Source organism: Macrotis lagotis, chromosome 8, assembly GCF_037893015.1.
Source record: "Macrotis lagotis isolate mMagLag1 chromosome 8, bilby.v1.9.chrom.fasta, whole genome shotgun sequence".
NCBI classification, from domain to species: Eukaryota; Metazoa; Chordata; class Mammalia; order Peramelemorphia; family Peramelidae; genus Macrotis; species Macrotis lagotis.
The window spans coordinates 69,563,438-69,587,389 of NC_133665.1; the positions used below are offsets into that span (position 1 = coordinate 69,563,438).

Here is a 23,952-nt window from a genome sequence, read left to right on the forward strand (position 1 = left end):
GATTCCACTCACCATTGGTACATGGAATGTGCAAACACTCATAGACACCGAAAGATCCAGTAAATCTGAAAGATGAACAGCTTCTGTTGCTAGAGAACATTCAAAATCCAAACAATAACCCTGAGTGGAACAAGGCTGGCAAATGCAGATCATCTTACTGAAATCAGAGATGGATAAATGTTTTTCTGGAGTGGTTGCAGTGAAGGGAAACACTGTGAAGCTGGGGTAGGTTTTCTAATCAAAACTAATCTAGTCAACAAGCTTGTATGCCTACCAAAGGGAGTAAATGAGGCTCATGAAAATGAGATTGCCATTTGCAAGAAACCATGATGTTACCATCATCAGTGCTTATATTCCCACCATGATAAATCCTGATGAAGTAACAGCAAAGTTTTATGAGGACTTGGAGACCCTTAATATGAAGGTACCAAAAGAGGACAAACTTCTAATTCCAGGTGACTTGTATGCTAGAGTGGGCTCAGACTACCAGACATGGCAGGGCATCCTTTAGAGGAATGGAGTTGGAAACAGCAACAGCAAAGGTCATTTACTACTGAAGATATATGTGTATCTCATGACCTTGTCATTACAAACACTGTCTTCTGTTTACCTAAAGGCAATAAAACTTCCTGGATTACCTTGATCTAGGCAAACACTGGCAACTAATAGATTATGTGACTATAAGGAGAAAAGACAGATAGTATGTGAGAATGACAAAGGCAAAGTGTAGTTCAGAGTGCTGAACTGATCACAGATTCATCCTCTCCAAGCTAAGTATTTATATTCAACCAAAGCAGTGACCCCAAGGCAAAATGACTACCAAACAAATTAATGTCAAGAGATTAGAGTGCCTCTCTGAATGGGCACAATTTGTTGCTAACTTAGAGGGAACAGTGGAGCAGAAAAAGAATGGACAGCCTACAGAGATTTGGTGTATAGCACTGTGTTTGCTCATAAGAGTCAGAACACTTGCAAACATCAAAACTGGTGTGAAGAAAATGATGGAGAAATAAAGAAACTGTTAAATGAAAAATGAGAACTCCACAGGGATTATCAGCAGGAGAGTTCATCCATTTCTAAAAAGGCAGCATTTAATTCCATCAAAAGTAAAGTTCAAGTGAAGCTTAGAGAGACGCAGGAGTCTTGGCAAATGAAATTCAGTTTATGTGGATAATAACAATTCAAAGTGCTTTTATGATGCCCTAAAGGCTATTTATGAGCCAAAAACTTATGGTGCATCTCAACTATTCAGTGCTGATGGAGTCACATTGATTAATGATAGGGACATGATCCTAGAGAGATAGGCTGAACATTTCCATAGTGTTGCTAACAGATCATCGTCAATCAGTGCAGAAGACATTTGCAAAGTGTGGGGGTGGGGGTGGGGCATTGTTCATCCAAAAAGTGACTGAAATTTTCCAGGTTATATGGTATGAAGAAGCTCTGTCCCAGGAATTCAAGGATACACCTCCATTATTCACATCTATAAAGGTAAAGGGAATAGAAGTCATTGCTGATAAGATTCTTCCCAGAGTCCTTCTAATAGGCTGGTCCTTCACCTGGAGGATGGTCACATCCCTGAAAGCCTGTGTGGCTTTAGAAAGAGTTGAATAGTTGATACGGTGTTTGCTACCCAACATCTCCAATAAAGTTGTCCAGTAGAACAGAAGTATTTATGCAACATTTGTAGATATGACCAAGATCTTTAATGCCATCAGACGTGAGGGTTTATAGAAAATTATATCAAAATTCAGTTGCTCAGAGAAGTTCATCAGTATTACATGTCAATTCCATAATGGCGTGCTTGCTCGGGTTCAGGATAGTGAACAGTACTCTTGAGATTTCATGATCATCAATGGAGTGAAACAAGAATGTGTCCTTGCTCCCATGTTTTTTATATGATGTTTTCATCCATGTTCTTAAATGCCTTCACTGAGGATATACGTGGCATCAAAATCAGTTACCCCATTGGCAGTAAATTCTTCAACTTGAAAAGGCTACAAGTCAAGACCAAAGTGAAGGGAGTGTTGATATATGATCTTTTATTTGCAGATAATTGTGCATTCATTGCAACCTCTGAAGCTGAGATGCAATAGAGTGTGGATCAATTCTCTGCTGCTTGTGCTAACTTTGGTCTAACAATTAATACCAAGAAAACAAGGTTCTCCATCAGCCAGCATCATATCATCCATATGTGAAACTACTGATTACAGCAAATGAAGAAGTTTTGAGTACTGTGGTTAAGTTCACTTAGCTCCAGAGAGGTACACATTGATAATGAGATTGACACATACTTTGCCAGAGCTAGTTTAATATTTGGAGGGCTCCGAAAGAAAGTGTGTGAGAGAAGAGTAGTATTAGATTGACTCGCAAACTGAAGGTTTACAGAACCATTTCGCTGACTTCATTGCTATATGACTGTGAAATATGGACAGTCTACCAGCACCATGTCAAGAAACTGAATCGCTTCAATTTAAATTGTCTTAGGAAGATTCTGAAGATCACCTGACAGGGGAAGATACCAGACACTGAGGTCCTTTCTTGAGCTAAACTGTCAAGCATTTAAATGTTACTACAGAGAGCATGCAATTACAATGGGCTGGCCATGTTGTTAGGATGTCAAATATGCGCTTGCCAAAAAGATTATTTTATGGAGTATTCACACAGCGTAAGCATACACAGGGAGGTCAGAAGAAATGATATCCAGACACCCCAAAGGTCTCTCTTAAGAACTCTGGAATTGAGACAGCTAAGTGGAGTAGTGGATAAAGCACCCAACATGGTGTGCCCTCATCAGAGGGCTGCACTCTATGAACAAGGCAAAATGGAAGCAGCTCAAAGGAAATGTGAGATACTTAAGTTTAGAGTAAACTCCGGAGGTGTTCACATGAACTATTTGTGAACACCCTGAGTTTGTATTGATCTGACCAGTCACAGCTGAACACACTGTAATATGTCTCAAATATAGTGCAGCTATTTTTGTTTTCTTTGATAATGAAAGATAAGAACCAACCATACCCATGTCCATTAGACCTATTTTTCACTCTCATCAAGATCTCCAATCTTTCTCCAGTATTCTTCAGGCCATTAACCCTGCTGACTTCACATTCCTATCTCAATCCAATAATTATCCAAGAGATAATACTTGTAGGCATTTAGTACAAAGCAGGCACTTTATAAATTTCCCTGTTACAGAAAAGGAAATGGAGAATCAGAAAGATTAAAGGATTGGTGTTAGAGCTCCATCTAATTTGTCGACTTCTTCTAAGTCCTATGTTATTTATGCTATACTACACTACTGCCTCCTGAATAGAGCTCCTACTGGACTGAAACATTAAGAGGCCATCTAACAAAATGAACTCCTTTATCTCTCTCTCTCTCTCTCTCTCACTCACTCACTCACTCTTCTGTATCTTCTTCTAGTAATGTGGCCCTCCTCTTTGCCAAAACCAATTCCTGTTTATCTATGCCCTTCCCCTACCTATGTCTTTTCAGTCATGTTCATCATATTCAATCTCTCCAGGCTCATGCTGTCTGCCTGCCAATATACTTAGGTCCCCTCCATCTTAAAAAAACAAATACACACAGATATATTTAGGAAATGATAGCAGTAAATCTTCAATTTGACATCTCCTAAAGCTATGTATTGTCTCAAACTTGAGAGTATGTTGTATTCATTGCAATTACTTATTTGCCTTCTCAATATTTTAATCTAGGTTTTATCTTACCACTCTTAGCACTGATCTCTCCAAGGTAAACAATAATTTCCAGACAAATGTAATATCATCTTTCTTATATTCTTTCAATTCTTTATGTATGACTTAAGTGCCTACTGTGGCCAAGATTCTGAACTTGATTTAGCAGAAAACAAAGGCAAAGAAAAAAAAAGATTTTGCCCTCAAGGAGCTTATAAATTCCAAGGAAGTTAAGGGAAGGAATACAATATTGATAATGTAAATTTGATAAGTAAATAAAAAATAATTTGAAGAGGAAAGTAACATGAACTTGTAGAACCAGAAATAGCTGAATCTTGAAGAGTATCCTAAAGAGTCAAAAATAAGTCAAAGTAAGTTGCATCAGAGGGCCTAGAGGACAGCCTATAAAGCATAGACACAAGTAAATAGAATTCTGAGTTCAGGAGCAAGTAGGGCACTTTGGCTTTGAAACAAGTACATAAAGTAGAATATATAGTATAAGCCTGAACAGATAGGCTAGAGTCAGAGCACTAAAGGTTTTAAATGACAAAGTAGCTTGTATCTTATCCTAGTGAAAAAAAGGAAATATGAGAGATCTGTGCCTTTTGAAGACTTTTTTTGGCAGTTGTGTAGAGGATGACCTAGACAGAAAATAAACTAGAGGTTCCAAGTCCAGGTTAAGACAGTGATCATGGGAAGAGAGAGGGTATTAATTAATTAAAGGGATGCAGGGGAGGTAGAACTGATTAGAAATGTCAACTGACTGGATATGAGATAAGAAGATAATAAAGAAGGAAGTGTAAAGGAGATTATAAATTTCATTGACTACAAGGATGTGTGAAGCTGGGAGGGGGAGCACTTTGGGGGAAGAATATAATTAGATATGGGCCGCTAGGTGGCACAGTGGATAGAACACTAGTCCTGGAGTCAGGAAGACCCAAGTTCAAACCAGACCTCAGACACTTAGTAATTACTTAGCTGTGTGGACTTGGGCAAGTCACTTAAACCCACTGCCTTAAGTAAATTAAAAAATACATATAATTAGATAGGTTTGGGATATATCTTTGAGATTTTTATGCAATATCCAGCGGAAGATGTCTGACAGTCAATCAAAGAGCATTTAAGCCTCTACACTTCACAGATATTTTATTAAATTCTGGATACAAATAAACAAAACATTTACTCTCCTAAAGGGGTTCATATTCTATTGGATGACATGTTTAAATGTACACAAAACAACTGCAAGTACTTTTGGTGGGAAGGGCACTAGAAGTTGTGAAGATCAAGAGAGTTTCATGAGACTGAGGTGACTATTGGAAGAATGGATTTTAAGAGTAACAGGTACAGAATAGCAAGTAAATTACAACCATGAAGAAAGAATATGAAACATTTTGTATAAAAACAGTATAAAGTCTGGTTTGACTAGATTGTAGAATGTTTGGAGGAGAGTGATGTAAAATAAAACTGGAAAGGATCAGACGTGAAAGATTGGTTTGATTGGAATATAGGGCATGTGAAGGGCAGTAATGAAAAGAGAGACTGGAACTAAATTTTAAGGTTTTAAATGCCAGAGAAGGTTTAATAGCAATAATAACAACAACAATAATAGAGCCCACTACATGCCAGGCAGTGGGCTAAGCTCTTTAGAATAAATATCCTATCATTTAAATCCTGAAAACAACCCTGCAAAGTAGATGAGTTGTTATTAGCCCCATTTTAAAGTTGAAGAAACTGAGGCAGTCAGAGGTTGAATGATTTTTCCTAGGGACACAAAGCTAGGAAATATCTGAAACCAAATTTGAATTCAGGTCTTTCTGACTCAAGGTTCAGGATTGAACATCAGTACTGCCTAAATCATAGCTATCTGATGAATGAATGTTTAAAAGGATGATCCTGCATCTCTAACTGTATTCTCCTGGACCATAAAAGATTAAATTATGTTCAGACACTCTTACTACTATATGCTCACATTTTCAACAAAAATTTAAAAAAGAAAAATGTGTACAGCAATTAATCCTGAGTTCAACCCGAATTTGACTGAAGTAAGACAGTGGTTGGATTGCCTTTGGGAAATGAATGAAAAAAATAGTATTTATTCTACTACAAATAATAGTCACACAAAAAAAGGAAAAATATATATGATTCTTCATATATCAATTTTATCCTATAACACTTGAGACAGTATTTATAAAGCATTAAACACAGAGCCAGAAAGTAGTAGGCACTATAGTAATGTTATTCTCTTCCCTTAACTATAGGACCTAAATTTCTAAAACAGAAAAAATTAAGGAGTGTTATTACTGAAATTAGTAAATTACTGAAAACCAACCATAGTTTTGCTTATCAATTATAATTCGTCCTTCAATGTTAAATCCTTATAATTGCTTTTCTCTGATTCCTATATTTGAATATTTGTTAGTATTGATTAGAACTAAGTTAGTATTAATTAGAACTAAAGAAAATGTATCATTAACATTTAAGTGATAGTAAATTTCAAAGTCTTCAAAACATTGTTATGAAAGAATGACTAGCAAGTTTTCTATACTGCAGATAATCTTTTTCTTTGCATTAAATTGTCAAATTATTTGAAAATTTAGGGAAAAAATTGGATTGGGGACATCTATCCATGGCTATCAGAAAGAAATAATAAATACTTGTTGACAAAGAATCTCAAGGTTGAGTTGCAAATATTTCAAAAAACAAAATTAAGTCTGATTCACAGCTACATGAATAAATTAAAATTTCTACAGTGATATTGAACAGCACAAGCAATTCCCTGTGGCATCAAGAGTTCTTTAAACATCCTGAAATCAAGGAAATTCATCTTACTGGAAGTCAGGAAATATCACTTTTGGTTGCAGACCTGGAATGATGGTTGATGTGATTTTGATTTTTACTTAACCCCTCCAGTCTTTCACGTCCTTATCTAGACCAGGTCTAGAAACCCCAACAGTACTAAAATTCTGTATGAAAGCTCTACAAATCATACAAAATTGTATAAAAGTGTATTCTACCCAAATACATGAGCTGGAAAGCCTAATAAAATTCTGAAATTCTGTTAGCCTACAGTTTGATTTTTAGTTCCGAATAAAGTGACTTTGAATTTTTAGATTCTCTATTTCTATATAAGCTTCCTTATGCTGATCCATTCCAAGTATATTTGCCACTGTGAATAAATTTGAGTTCAACACTATGATTTAGGCTCAGAAGTTTGGTGAGGAGGTACTACAGAAGTATGTCTCTAATTCTTCAAAAAGAGAATCGACTAAAAATTTGAACATATTCACCTAAGAATTTATTTTTCTATTTACCTTTTCTCTTCTTTTGCTCTTAGCTGTTCTTCCTGTCTCAAAACTTGAACCATTATAGACTCAAAAACTCCACTTGTCAAGCCTGCCAAACTTCGAGGTGTAGAGCGACGCCTTGTTGATGTACATGCTGCTCCTTTCTCATCCTCTAATCCATAATAACCTCTGGATGTAACTGCTATTGTTGTCTTTTCTCTCAAGTGCCTGGCAAAGAGAAATCAAGTTAGTTCATAAAAGGACACCTTTAAGGTCAACAAAACTTTATCAACCTCGGGGCAGCTAGGTGGCGTAGTGGATAAAGCAACGGCCTTGGAATCAGGAGTACCTGGGTTCAAATCTGGTCTCAGACACTTAATTACCTAGCTGTGTGGCCTTGGGCAAGCCACTTAACCCCATTTGCCTTGCAAAAACCTAAAACAAAAAAAAAACAACTTTATCAACCTCTTTTTCTCACCACATATTAAAAATAAAACCTTCCAGGTTAATAGCTTAAAAGGAATTCAACTAAAACATAAATATAGGGTAGGATCTCATCTTCCCTATGGAAAGTTTTAATTTTTCTAAATTCTGCCAAGATACTGCAGATCAAATCCTACTTCTTTATTTAAGCTGTAAGGTTCAAGTTAAGGTGACCTCAATGAAAATTTAGTTTTCTTCAACTTTCCAAAATTAGTCTTCATCTCTTCAACAGTCAGAAATGTTTTTTCAAGTCTATCACACTTCTCAATATGTATGTACAAACAGATAAAAAAATTTCATACTCTATATTACTAGCATTAATAGGAAAAATAAAATACAAACAAATTATAAGCAAATTAGCCTCTACAAACATAAAATATAGTATTATGAATAAAATGATCTAATTTGTAAAAATAAGAGCCAAATGTGAAGAAATAAGAGTAATTTCCTCTTACCTCATCATAAATGCTTTCTTACTGAATTTCTAATGGATGCACAGGAAATCCTAATCTAATTCTATAAGTAGTTTTATTTATTGACAGTTCCTTTAGGGAAACCAAGTTTTAAAATCTATTATTTAAAAATGTTAGTTTTATGATATTTATAAGTTAAGACTAAAAGACTGAATTTATGTTTATAATATAATTAGCAACTGAAATTTGAGGAAAAACAATATTTCTGACTGGTAAAATGAAAACTTATTACACATTTCCCAAAACATCTGTTTTGTTTCTTCTTTAAATAATCCATTCAACTTGGCTGACCATTTACTATCATTTTTGGAGTTTTTCTTCTTTTTTTCTTCCATTGTATTTTTTCCAAATATTTTATTTTTTTCAATTACATGTTATAAATTCTTAACACCCATTTAAAAAATTTTTGAGTTCCAAAATTCCATCTTTCTCTTGCTCCCATTGAGAAGGTAAGAAATTTGATCTAGATTGTACATATGCAGTCATGTAAAATTTATCTGGATTAGTGATGTAAAATAACTAAAAAAAGATAAAAACAAGTTTAAAAAAGTGTGCTTTAATCTGTAGTCAGACTATCAGTTCTCAGGAGGATAGCTTTTTTCATCACAAGTCCTTTGTAACTGTCTTAGATCACTGTATACTAAGACTAGCTAAGTCACACAGTTGATCATTGTACAAGTTTACTGTTATTTTGTACAGTTATTTTGATTCTGCTCACTTCATTTTGTCAAGAATTCATGTCTTTTCTTTCTGAAAGCATCCTGCTCATCATTTTTTTAAAAAACAACACATATATATATATATAATATATAATATATGGATCATATATCATAAATTATTCAGCCATTTCCCAATTCTTTGTCACCACAAAGATTTTCCATGGCCATTTCTGAACTGACCAAGTCAATGTTCTAAGAGATAAGCATTCCAAATGAGGATAAATTTTTATCATGTAAAACACAAATAATTTTCTTCCCTTCTCACAGAGACCAATTTGTATAAAATCAGTTTCAACCTTACTAAAGTAAGACCAGACCTTCATAGACAATTTTCCCTACTCTCATTACTAGTGAAAAGATAGAAGAACTTCATGACAGTAATTTCAACAATAAATGTCTCAAAGCATGTACACTATGAACAATGAATATTTAAAAAAAACTCTAACCTTAACAAACAGCAAATAAAACAAGTACTTCCATATATATCTTAGAAGTGGAAAAGACTATTATATAAGAAACTAAAGATCTCTATTATGTACAGCTTGTTTTTTCTTTTTTAAGGATATAATAAATTGAACATATAAGTTTTAAAGTTATCCTGCTTGTCTATGATTTCTTCTGGTCCTCCTTTTGTTTTCTTCCATCTAGGAACACAGGCTGAATGAAAACCATAATAAGATTCTGAAATTCATCTACTTAATGTTTCCTTTCATTTATAAATAAAAATGAATTGTTTTAAAAAATCAGAATATGAATTTGCTCATTCCATCAGTGCAACAACCAGGGACAATTTTGGGCTATCTGAAATGGAGAATACCATCTGTATCCAGAGAAAGAATTGTGGAGTTTGAACAAAGACCAAAGACTATAACCTTCAATTTAAGGGGGGGAAAACCTTGTTATCTTATTGTATAATTTTACTATCTCTTATAGTTTATTTTTCTTCCTTAAGGATATGATTTCTCTCTCATCACATTCAACTGAGATCAATTGAGATCCATGTATACCATACCATGAAAACAAATGTAAAGACTAACAGAATGCCTTCTGGGGGGGGGGGGGGGAATAAAAGCAAGAATGGGGGAAAAAACTGTAAAATTCAAAATAAAATCTTTCTTAAAAAATCAGAATAATTTAAATGAATTCAAGGATTGTTCCTTTTCAGCAAGTTAAGGGCCATCTCCAGATTTTTAGGGAACAACTTGTTTTTAAAAATATAAAATAATTATAAAATTTTAAGAAGTTTTCTATCCAAAGAAAGTTATGTAATCTTCTTAATGAACATTTCTAACAAATTGCTTTATATTTTTTAAAGATGAATCAGTAACTCCCTTTTCTTTCTTTTTTTAAACAATTCAATTCTCAATTCCTCTCTCCTTCACTACTCCCCACTGAAAAAATAAACAAAAGTAAAACTACCCAAGATACACATAAAGCAAAAATAAATTCCTACATTTTACTGCCTGAAAACATCTCATTCTGCAATTTGAGTCCAGAGAAATGTTAGAATGACTGTTAAATTTAATAACTGCTTTCTTTAAAAAGGTATTTATAACAGATTCATATCTAAACATTCCAGTTTTTCTTCTTTATATAATGAAATATTCATCTTTATTCAAATTCATAATAAAAAAGCTAAACAAAAAAAGATTCTACATTCAATAAGAAGGTTTTCTAGGCCATATGAAGCAGGAAAATCAGTAATGAATAACCAATATTATTTCCTCACCCATTTTCTAAAATATATATGGAGATTGAACAGGTGGTTTGCCAGGGATCCTTCAAGTGAATCTCCACAGATTACTACACTAACTGGTACATTTTGGTGCTATGGACAATTCAACAATCTTCAAAGACTTTTTATACCAATGCAACACAGTAGAACTTTTCAAGATGTTATACTGTTATAAATGGAGAAAGCATAAAAAGCAGGAGGAACAAAGTTCACTTACATAGTTTAATTAAATTTTGCAGGAAATAAAAATGCCATGGGAAAACTGCTATTGCCACTTTTAAGTCAAATGACATATTGATCATATTTATATTTAAAACTGAATATATTTACTCCTAGGTAAAGAACGAACTACAACTTATGCTCCTAAACAGGGAATTAATAAATCCCATTCTTGAACAGTAATTGTTTAATAAAGGTTGATTTGACTAACACAGGATGTTCTTTTTAATTCCACTTTTAATATTACTAGCTCTTTTGATGAACATTAAATATTGAACTGAGTCACATGACTCAGGCAATCTAATGATTTTATCATTCATAAAATTAATTCCTCAGTGTTTATTGTATTTCCCTATATTTATTCCCACCAGAATTAAATCAGAATAAGAAATAAGAAAATGTTCATTGGCTTGAGAGAAAGTGTTACTGACATGGATTTATGCTCCATGTGTGCATCTAAATATTGCTTGTCAAACCCAGGAACTATATGAACACAAACACAAAACACTTTTCACACAAATAAAGTGAGATCTAAATAACTGGGAAACTGTAACTGTTCACAGGTAGTCTGAGCTAACAGAAAAATGACAATTTTACCTAGATTAATTTATTTATTTAGTGCCATATCAATCAAACTACCAAAAATTATTTTACAGAGCAAGAAAAAATAATAAAATCAATCTGGAAGAACAAAAGGTTAAGAATATCAAAGTAATTAAAGAAGGTGGTCTAGCCAGGATCTAAAACTATTTTATAAAGCCAACAATCATCAAAACTGGTACTGATTAAGAAATAAGAGTGACAGATTAGTAGGATAGGTTAGGAAAGTAACAAGAAACAGCAGTCAATGACCACAGTGATCTACTTTTTGATAAACCTCAAAACTCTAGCTTCTGGAATAAGAATTAACTATTTGGCAAAAACTTCTGGGAAAACAAATATAGAATGACAGAAAGTAGGCATGGACCAACATCTCTTACCATATAATAAGATAAAGTCATAATGGGTACAATTTAGACATAAAGGATGATAGGAAAAGCAAACTGGGAAAGCAAAGATAGTTTGCCTGACAGCACAGACTTCAATTCAGGTCCCATGATTCCAAGATCAGGACTCTTTCCCATTATACCATTAGTCAGTCCACATTGAAACTTGAAAGAAATGTGCACAACCTAAGCCAAAAAGTAGAATGAGAAGAGGAAGGAGCAGCTCCAACAGAAACAAAGAAGTTCAAAGGAGACAGATTTATAGCCTTAGCTCAAGAACTTTTGCTAACCAGGTATAGTTGGCGATCTGACTCTTCTAAGAGTTGAAAACAGCCGCTGCAACTATGAAACAAAAAGAACTGAGACCCCAACTCTGCAGTGAGGGAGCCATACAGCAGTTAAAATTCAGTAGAGCACCTGCAAAATAATCTGCAAATAGAAGCATAAAAGAGATAATGAAATAATTTAGCAGAGAATACTAGTAGCTTGCAGCACAGCATGTAACTCCATGACATTACCAGATCACCAGATGATAGAAACAGTAAACAATAGTGTTGTGAGTGCAGGGAAAACTTCTAGTTTTAAAGTAGTTCTAAAAGGAGGAATTTCCCAGGCTACAGATGTTCTCTCTCTTTCTCACTAATGCTGTGGAAATCAGAGACTAGTGGGGGTATCACAGTGGCATTTTCCATATTTTCCACTTTATTTTGCTCTTTTGTAAACGTTAAGTATTAAATTGAAAGTTACCAGTTATAAATAAAAAAGGAGTCCAAATAAAGAAGAGAATACAAAAGTAATCAAGGAAACCATCATAGCAGATGCAGCTTAAAAAAAAAGGAGTTAGTGGTTGAGTGTTTAAGGTTTCAGAGGTAAAGGAGGATGAATGTTGAAAAAGCTCCCTAAATCGGGCAAAAGTCAGTGACCATCTTCAAATGAACAATTTTTAGAAGTAACTATTGTCATATTAGAAGAGCAACAAAAGACCAATCTAAGCCCACATGACAGACAACATTCCCCCTTTACCTCATTCCCCAGTTACATATAAGGAACAGGTGGGAGAGGCATGTGCCTAGCAACAATACTCCTTGAAGACTATGAGCTTCAATTTAAAGTCTGCCACTTAAAATTACCAGAGGCTAACAACCTCCCACCACCTGTTGCTCTCCCTACTCTAAAAAATAAATCACCAGCCACACAGAAGCACACTATCATCAACTGCCCTAGCCATGTTCCTCTTCAATCATAATTCCACTAAGCTCTTTAGAACAAACACCCTTTGTCTTGGGTTTCTTTTTTCTTATACTCCATCTTTAGTCTTTATTAAGACCTGATGATACCTCATCCTTGGTCACTCCTCTCTCAAACATGTGTTGTACATTCACTCACAACCCATTTCCCAACAAATATAGGTCCTTATTTTCCTTCTAGGAGTCACAATACTCCTTGCATAGCTCTGCCACTTTCACTCTCTTTCTTTACTAACAACAAATAAACACTCTTCCTTTGAAGTTCACAGTATCAAAATTTTCCATTCACACCATTCCAATACCTAAGGAGGTCAACACCTAGGTCACTATCTTAACTTCTGATCTTATATGAAGGTACTTCATTATCTTTAATGATACTTCCACAAACTCCCTAATCTTCCCAGGATCCTTAAATCTCCATGACTTAACTCCTTCATTCCACACTTCCTTCACATATAAAGATGGTCCACCCTGTCACCACAGTTCTACTTCTTTACTCAGGAACTCTGGACATCTTTCTACGGACAATATGCTTCTCTCCTATCATTCCATCTCTCCCCTATGTTTCATCTCTCTGAATCAGTTCTTCACTTGTAGAGATCTCCATCCTCCTTTTCCTATCTCAACTCCTCAATTAATCGATTCAACTATATGTTGTCCTCTACTCTCAGATCCTGCAACCTTTTATCCTGATACTCATCCCCAGTCAAACTTCAGCTCTGAATAAATCCCTACTTCTTCTGATTCTGACATGCTACTGAATGGAACTGTATAAAGTCTTACAACTGTACTTAACTGCATTTTGTTACTAATTCACATAATCCAACTTTAACTGATCCCAAAATGTAGGAAGACCATCTCTTTAGTCTTCCCTAGATTACCTCTCTCACTCCTAAATTACCACTCCAAACCTTTTCCTAAGCCTCTCCTGTCTCTCCCTCCCCCCGCCAATTTTGTCAACAGAGGTTCTTACTCTTACCTCTTACTGTATTGAGAAAATTGATTTCATTTTGATATGAATTCCTTCATCTCAAAAGTCCACAAAATCCCCCACTCCTGCTAACAATGTAGTAGCCCTTGCTCTTGCCAAGGTAAACCACTTCATATATGCTCTTGATGTCCTCCCTTCTCACCTCTCAATCATTCTTTTCCCTCAGCCTTCTCATTAGAGCTACCTTTAAAAAGCTAAGATTGGAGTAACTAGGTGGTGCAGTGGATAGACCACTGACCCTGAAGTCAAGAGGACCTGAGTTCAAATGTGACCCCAGACACTTAATTGCCTTGCAAAAAAACAAACTAAATAAATAAACAAACAAATAAATAACAAGACCTCCCACTGTATTCAGGGCCATCTCCAATGATTCTAATCTCTATCTGACCCCTGGGTTCAGATGGCTCTGGAGGAGAAAGTGAAGCTGGTGACTTTGCACAATACTCCCTCATTTAAATTTAATTCACTTACATGTCACTGCTTTATTAACCCTGGGATAAAATAGAGAACCATTTTCTACAAGAAGTTTTTCCTGATCTACGCCAATTATCTTATATTTAACTACTTTGTATCTATTCTCTGTAAATTTATTTTATAAAGTTATAAGCACTTTAAGAGTAGGAATTGCTTTTTAAAAAAAATTATTTATTTAAGGCAATGGGGTTAAATGACTTGCCCAAGGTCACACAGCTAGGCGATTATGATTTGTCTGAGTCACATTTGAACTCGGGTCCTTCTGACTCCAGGGCCAGGTGCTCTATCCATTTGCCACCTTAGCTGGCCCCTGCTTTATTCTTTATTCTCTATATGACCAACATCAAACGCTTGCTTGTTGTGTGACTGAAATTGCTATGAAGCTATTCTTCAAAGCTTAAATTTTTGAGCTTCAGGTAAAGAAATGATTTAATATTCTAAAGAGAAATTCAAGACTGCCATGTTACAACTAACTGCCCAAAATGAAAACATTTCATTCAGTTTCAATTTATTTTCAGATTTTTAGATTAAATGAGGATAACTGCAAACCTGCCTTTTCTTGATAAAAATGATTAATTTGGATAGGACTAAATTTGTAAGTAAATAAGAATCAGCAATACCAGAAAGACCCAAACATACATCTTAACATCACTGAACCTTCTACTTATATTACCCTGTGCTAATTGCAAATAGAGATGCTTTATTTTGAATTTCAACTCTCTTCAATTCAAATACTTTCTTCCCTGTCCAGGTACTATAAACCTTGGACCATTGCTCTGGAAAGCTTGTGGTCATCTTGGCTTCCTGTCTAGAAACATTATTCATATGCTATCCATTTGCAGATCTGGTTTTGCAGCACTAAGATGTGAAGTTAGGGAACTCAGACACAGGAGATAGCGAGGTGGCACAAATTATGGAGCGTAAGCAAAGAAAGAAAAGTTCTAAGGTAAGAAGGGTAATTAATACCTGACCATAATACCATTCAAAATAAGTAATTATTTTACATCATCTAGGATAATATATAAGATCAAATGGGGGTGAGGAAGAAGTGCGAAGAAAAAGAATGAACACAATATTGAGACGATCCCCTTTGTCTTTTTCAACTTTCCTCCTTTTCTTTACTATGTGTCTATTAGGGAGGGAAGTAAAACAGATGTTGATTCTACTATAAAAAATTTCTGTATAATAGGATGACAGATTTAAAGCTGAATAGGATCTTAAAAGTTACTGATTTCAACCTCTTCATTTAAAATATGAGAAAATGGGGACACAGAGAGGTTAAATGATCTGCCCAGGATCACACAATGTCTGAGGCAGGATTTGAACTCACAAAAGTCAGGTGACCAATTCATTATACTAGAAATAAGAGATAATCAGGATTCAAACTCAGGTCCTTTGATTTCAAATAATTCTAGATAATAACCCTCTTTTCACTATACCATGATACAAATACTTCACTGAAATAATTCAATTAAATAATAAAAAATCTATATTTTATATGTGTCACAGTTTTTTAATAATGACAAAAGGATACTCCGTATCTGAATCGAGCATTTTCTGACTTTTGGGGGAGAGTGACTAGAAAGGAAAGAGTGGGAAATGGAAAAGGGAACTTTAGAGTATGATACCTATATAGTATTAGTATTCCTTTGTACAAGGTGCTAAACACAATACTACAGATAACACAACATACATTTTCCTCTGTAATTCTTGTCCTCATCCTTTTATAAATCTCTGATGGAGGACTGACTCTGTCAAATAACTACATCAAACCTTTTTGGACACCACTTGTAATACCTTCCCTCCCAAAACCAAACTGAATTCAATTTGTACAGATGCACATATGGATAGATAGATAGATAGATATGATATGATATATGTACATGTCTCCCCAATACTAAATCCTAAAGAACTATCATTTTTTGTCTTTAGATATGGTATCTGTAAGGTGGTAAACATTTAACAAAAGCTTATTGATCCAAAGACCCACCTTTTTTCCTACATTGACCTTGAGAATATATGTTCAATGGCACTTAATATATATAAGCCAGGGTTATTTTCTAAAACCTTTATATCCACTGCCTGTCCTTCTACTGCCCTGTCTACATTTTAATTTGATTCTGAGATCATAGTTTTCCATAATTTGTATCCAGTAAATAAATAGGAGAATATTGGAGTTAAAAGCAAAAATTGGGAGGGGAGGAGTACGCAGCTAGGTGGCACAGTAGATAGAGCACGGGCCCTGGAGTCAAGAGTACCCGAGATCAAATCCGGTCTCAGACACTTAATAATTACCTAGGTGTGTGGCCTTGGCCAAATCACTAAACCCCACTGCCTTGCAAAAACTAAAAAAAAAAAAAACAAAAAAACAAAAACAAAAACAAAAAGCAAAAATGAGGCATAGAGGTAAAAGGGGGAAAAAGCACTTAAATTCACTGAAATTCACTGCAATTTTCCAAATATGACCCAGTTAACAGTCCTACTTCCAATCAACTCTGGACTTGCCTCGTTGTTCAGCTGACTTTCCAAAGATACATATATGATGTGATGTTTGTTTTTCATTCTTGAAGAAGACCATGACATTGGGGGAAGTGATACTATGAAAAGCAAGTGTATTGGACTTCAGTGAGGGGGTGCTGTGCTAAGTCACCAGCATTACTTTCTCTTCTAGAGCCATTTGGGTCCAGGATCCAGATAAAAATCTGGAGGACATGGCCCTGGATGCAAGGCAATCAAAAGTTTAACTGACTTGTCCAAGGTCACACAGTAAGTGTCAAGTGATGGGCAGCTAGGAGGTACAGAGGATAGAACACATATATATAATAATTAGGTCATGGGAGCTGATTACTTTACCAAGTAAGAGAACATAGAAAAGAAAAAAGAGGACCTATAGTCATAGGGTATTTCATACACACACACACACACACACACACACACACACACACACACACACACACACAAACACATATATAATGAACCAGCAAAAGAGACTAAAAAGAAATAGTGGGATAGATAGAAGAACCAAGACACAACAGTGTCCTAAACATCCAAAGACAGTGTCTAAAAGAAGAGATTATCAAAAAGCTAAACACAATACTACAGAGGAAATGAAAAGAATACACTCCAAATCTTTCAAGTCTGAAAAAATTTCCTTTATAAAGCAGATTCTAAACAAGAGAAAAAAAATGGGCTGGGAGAAACTAATAAATGACAATATTATGCTAAATTTGAGGGGAAGAAGCTGTGATGGTGTCACCCTGAGGAATTAACTCTTACCAGAAATCTGGCTAATGTTTAGGCGATATGGTAGGTAAATTCTAGAAGTTGTCTAAGGTACATACAACTTAAAGGATTTGAATAAAGGTGGAAGGTGACACAACTAAATGTCAAAGGCATCAAGTTTTTCTGACCCCATAATAGCTACTAAAAAAATAGAAAAACTTTTAATTGCATTAGAAATTTTTGAAGGCCCCACACATTTCTTTCTCCAAAAGAAGGGGTTGGAGGGATAATATGTATGAAGCGTTTCTACATGGAGTATCATATATGGCCCTAAAGCAGATTATCTTTATATCATTTGGTATTAATATTTTAATAAGACTGTGACTAGATTGTCTCATTTTATTTATAACTTTTCCCAATGGTCCTCTGACTAACCATACACTTTCCTAAAGGATTTAGTCTTATTTTTATTATAGGTGTTCCTTCTCATTTTTTCCCTTTTTGAGATTGTAAAAGCAAGAAAAACCAGCTATTTCACTTTATAAACTTAATCATTTCCCCTCCCCCCACAATCTTAAGTCCTAGTTCACAAAGAATGCTGCTGTTTCAGATAGTCTTTTGAGGCATAATGCCACCTACCAGAAACAGCATGAACAAATCAAACTCATAGATAACATATATATAAATAAAACTAAATTACTGGAAAAAAAGATTTCTGAATGTAGCTACTTCAAAATTTTTTCATCAAAAAATTTTAATATAACAATTAACAAGTAACATGGTCTGAATTTTACGATTTGCCCCTTTTTTCCTCACCTTGAAACTTTAAAACAACAAAAGATTTGACAAAAAGCTATTAGAAACAGAAATGTAAGTTTCTCAGAAACTTACATTACAGATAAATATAAAAATCCAATATAACTCAGTAAAAATTTTCCCTTATACACCTTAATAATCCCCTAATAGACAATTATCAAGAATGAATATAGTTTTACAAACATTGTTTCTCTAAACTCGGTACTAAAGGAAATTAAAATTTTGGTTATTATTCTGAAAAGCATTCTTAAGAGCTGAATAAGCTAAAAAAAAGATAACTGAGACAAGATCCCTGCCCTCAATCTAATAATGGAAATAATAACATAAAATATGAAATATTCACATAAAATAAGAAATATTCTTAAGAGTATGGGGGGGTGGCTAGGTGGCTTAGTGGATAAAGCACCAGCCTTGGAGTTAGGAGTACCTGGGTTCAAATCTGGTTTCAGACACTTAATAATTACCTAGCTGTGTGGCCTTGGGCAAGCCACTTAACCCCATTTGCCTTGCAAAAACAATGTGGCGCAATGGATAGTGCAATGCCTGGAGTCAGGAGGCCTGAATTCAAATCCACAAATCTGACTTTGGTCAAGTCACTTTATGCCACTGCCTAGGAAAAAACGAACCAAAAAAAAAGGATACAGGAGAGAGAAAGAGAGATGATTTGCAGATTAGGGGAATTGGGAAAAGCTGAGAAAAGATACTGGAATTTGACCTGAGTCTTAAACTTGGGTTGGATTTTAAGATATATATAAATGAACAAAGGACATTGTTTGCAATAGTGGTCAGTATTAAAAAACCAAGGTGTCATTTTTAAGGACCTCCAAGTTACAGAAAGCATCACCAATGATACAAAGCTGGAAATAACAATATTCTGGATGATAAAAATCAGAATAAAAAACTTGACAGGCAAAAAAAAATCAGGTTGCATCTATTTTGATCAAATTCAATAGGGGTCACTATCAGTAATGCAAAAACCAATGAAGGTTCTGGAGAAGAGATGGTGAAATCGTCAAAGCAGACAAGTAATGGGGTAATAATATAATACCACAAATCTTGACAAATACCATTTAGTGTAACTATTCACTGTTACAAATGAGGCTTCAGTGGAGGATGAGGGTGATAATGAAGTTAAAAAGACACATTAAAAAAGAAAGAGAAATTTAATAAGAATAAATGTAAAGATTTAGGCTCAAAAAAAAAACCCTATAAGTACAGGTTGGGAGGTACTTGGTTAAACAGTTTGTATGAAAATAAACTGGTTATTTTTGTTATGATATTATTGTCAAAAAAGCTAATGTAATCTTTGACTGCAATAACTAATATCTAGGAAATAGATGACAGTGCCATTGTACTCTGCCCTGGATGCTACACTTTAGGATTGATGATATTTGATGATCTCTTTGCATTCTCCAAGAAGACCATGGCATCAGGGGAAGTGATGCCATGACAAGTACATGAATTGGATTTGAGTGAGAAAAAGCTGTGCAAAGTCTATCAGCCTCACTTTCTCCTCCGTAGCCATCCTGGTCCAGTGGCCAGATATGGACTAGGACAACTGGAGATGACCCTGGATGTGAGACAATCAGGGTTAAGTGACTTGCCCAAGGTCACACAGCTAGTAAGCATTAAGTGTCTGAAGCTAGATTCGAACTCCTATCCTTCTGACTCCAAGGCCAGTGATCTATCCACTGTGCCACCTAGTTAGCCACTACACTTTAGTAAGGACACGGACAAATGGTAATATGTCTAAAGGAAGATTATTAGAATGGTGAAGAAGCCAGAAGTAATGCCATATAAAGATGTAGTGAAGACATTTCCATCCATGAAAATGACATAGCTTTGAATTAATAGTTTAGGCAGATGTTTTTCTATCAGTTTTTTTTTGTTGGAAATCGAAGATCTGAATTTCTCACAGTATTTTAGGAGTTAGGAAAAGTGTAGAATGATGAAGATGAAACAGCTTCTTAAAGTAGAAAAAAGAGTAAATGTGTCATGACAACTTCTTGTTAACTTTTTTATTGAGTATTTTATTTTTCCCCAGGTATATGTAAGAACAATTTTTAATGCTTGTTTTTAAAATTCCCAGTTCCAAATTCTCTCCTTTCTACCCTCCCCACCCCAATCCCATTAAGAAAGTAAGCAATCTAAAATAGGTTATAAATGTGTACTCATGCAAAATATTTCCATATACTCATGTTGTGAAAGAAAACACAGGGACTCCCCCCACCAAAAAAAAGAAATATAAGAAAAGTAAGAAAGTTTTTAAAAAGTATGCTTCAATCTGTGTTCTGAAAACTATCAGCTTTTTCTCTAGGGTTGGATCCTACTGACTTTTTGACTAAGATAGAGACATGTAGGTTATACAGTAGTAGTATTGGCAATGGTTGTGATTGTAATTGTGATGGTTAGCTAGTAGATGAGTTAGGAGGCTAATACAATAACCCATGAGGTGAGAAAATGAGGGCCTGGACAATGGCTCTATTAGTGGAAATGGAAAGAGAGGGAAGATATTGTATAAGTAGAACTGGTTTAGGAGGAAAATACATATTCAATTCTGACTATACTGAAGTGCTGACAGGATACACAGGTGAAGAGATACACATAAGACAGTCAGAAATGTAAATCTGGAGCTTGAGAGAGGTCAGAACTGATGAGATAGACTTGGAATTCATCCAAAGTTGAAGTACAGGAAATGGATGAGATTGCTTAATAGAATAGAGTTTTAGAAACTATCTAAATACAAGAGTTATAAACTAGAGCTAAATGAGTATTTTACAGAAGCCAAAGAAGGAATATTAAAAAAGATTAGCAATTTTATATGATATAAAGAGGTCAAGGATGAGGAGAATTGCATAAAAGTCACTGGATCTAGTAATTTATAGATCATTATGGCCATTAAAAAAATAGTATCAATCAACCAACAGGGGGTTGCTAAAGGCCAGAAAATTAAAGAATAAGTGTGAATTAAAGAGGCCTCTCCTCCAATTGTTCCTTATGTATATAATGGCTTCCCCCTCTTCTTCTCTTTTGAAATACCACACCATCCTTGACAAAAGTAAAATGTTCCTTCTGCCATTAAGCTTACCTGATCTTTCCAATTAGAAACTGCTATTCTTTCATGAGATCTCCCACTTGAACTTTGAAGTTCTCTAATGTACTTACATGTCACAAGGAAGAGCTTGTACCTTACACAAATTCAAATCTCTCCCAGTACTACAGAAGTTGCTCTGGCAACCACTACATTGAATTTTGCTGTTTTAAAGTCTTTATTTCAATCTCATTCTATTCAGTTTTAACCAGGTTTCTGAGAAATTTGTGCTGACTGAAAACTGGTTTATAGTTCTAGTACAGAAAAAGAAAGTATCCTCAATATTTCCCACATATTTATGAATTTCATTCAAATAGTGGTTAACTCTAAAAAAAACCTCTCAAGTTCTAGCTGTTCATATTTTTATTCAGCTACACATGGAACAATAATTTTCATCATTTGTCTTTCCTCCAATAAATGTTAGATAAGCACATTTTGCTTATGTCCCTTGGCCCTATTAATAAGAGTATTGGAAATAAATCTGTGTTTCTAAACCATATAATCTTTTATAAGCTGAGGTTTTAAGTCTGGCAACACTGCCCATTGGTTAAAGGGAAAGCAGAGTCCTTCCTCTGTTTGGGACACTGCAAACTCCACTTTGAAATTTACACTTATTAAAAATGGCAAGAATTTAGAGCACTGGCCCTGGAGCCCAGAGTACCTGAGTTCAAATCTGGCCTCAGACACTTAATAATTCCCTAGCTGTGTGACCTTGGGCAAGCCACTTAACCCCATCTGCCTTGCAAAAACCTAAAAATAGCAAGAATCAAGCTATCCATTTCTATATACTTCACTACCCTCTCCCCTGCCCCTCCCCCCTAGCATTAAAAACAAAATTAAACATCTGCTGATTCATGTACTCATTTCTGGATCGCTTTTCTTCATTGCTAAACTAAATGGGGGGGAAATACAGATGTTGATCTATTTATATGACCCTTGCAATTCCTTCCATATCTAAAAACAAAATTTGTACTACTACTACTACTACTACTGGGTCAGTATCTCCAAGAGATCACAAAAAAGGGAAAAAGACCTACATGTAGAAAATTATTCATAGCAGCTCTTTTTTGTAGTGGTAAAAATCTGGAAATTGAGGGGATGCCTATCAATTGAGGAATGGCTGAGCAAGTTGTGGTATTTGAATATAATGGAATATTATTGCTCTATAAGATATGATGAGCAGGAAGATTTCAGAAAAACCTGAATATATTAACTGATGCTGAATGAAGTGAGAAGAAGCAGAACTTTATGCACATTAATAGCAACACTGTGTGATGATCAACTATGATAGACTCAGCTCCTCTCAGTAATACAACAATGAAAGACAATTCTAAAAAGACCTGTGATAGAAAATGCCATCCACATCCAGAGAAAGAACTATACAATCTGAATGCAGATCAAAGCATTCTATTTCCACCTTTTTTTAAATTTGTTTGTTGTGCTTTTTCCTTCTTTATTCTGATTCTTCTTTCACAGTCTAATATGGAAATACGTGTAATATAGCTGTACATGTATAACCTATATCAGATTTCATGCTATTCTGGGGGGGGGAAGGAAAGAGGGAGAAAATTTTATAATTAACAAATTAAAATTAAAATTAATATGATTTTTTTTGAAGTCTAAAGTATTTTCTACAGGGAAATAAAATAAAAAAAGGCATCACTTCAAATTTTGTGAAAGTTTCTTTTATGAAGCATATTCTATACATGCCATTCTCAGACCTTTCTCAAATCCAAGAAAGCTAAACAAATGAATGAATAAGTGAATAAATATCATTTATTATGTTAACATACAGTAGCTTCAACAGATTAGCTGGGGAACAAAAACAACAACCAGAGATAACCTTAGTAAGGAAACCATTGATCTCCTAGCTAAACAGAGAGATGGGGCAGTCTTGTATTTACAATATATGTTTGCTTACAAAATATTGCAAAGGGGAATGTCAGAAGGCTATAAACAGTATCACTTTGAGAAATAACAAAAAGACTTGAAAAGGAAAGTTTGCTAGAGGCTTGGAATGAGTTGCAACTAAAGATTATTCTAAAATACTAATTGATGAGACCTCCCCTATCCCCAATAAATAAAGAAAACTTCTTTTTCAGTTTTTTTTTAGATTAATTCTCATTCATAATGATAGTAGTTCCACTAAATATGGTCTATCAGAGAGGTCAACATATTCCATGTAAAGAAATGATAATAGCACTTAAGATAAAATCAGAAGAGCAATTAGCCTTGACCAAGTTAAGCACCAAGAAAGTAGTTTTCAAAATCTCAAGGTGAAAAAGATTCTAAAAGAATGCAGACAAGTTTAAAAAAAAAACAACAAAAAGGAACTGAAAAAACTGGCAATTCTTGATCCAGACACCTACATTCTCACCTTTATAAAGTTTGTATTAGAACTGTCTATGGTGCACTGGAAACATAATAATAAAAGAAACTCAAAAACTATGATGGCAGATTTTCTGCAGAACTTTTATGATTATCTGAGGGGATCAAGAATACAAGATCTCTGTGTTT

At 34.7% G+C, this 23,952-nt stretch overlaps 1 protein-coding gene across 1 annotated transcript in view; it reads right to left on the reverse strand.

The window, feature by feature from the left end:
* BRD10 (bromodomain containing 10) overlaps positions 1-23,952 on the reverse strand; it is an 83,789-nt gene that overhangs the window by 55,388 nt on the left and 4,449 nt on the right. The window contains exon 2 of the mRNA XM_074199010.1: positions 7,007-7,207. Coding sequence (XP_074055111.1) covers positions 7,007-7,207 — 201 coding nt within the window. The remainder of the gene's footprint in view (positions 1-7,006; positions 7,208-23,952) is intronic.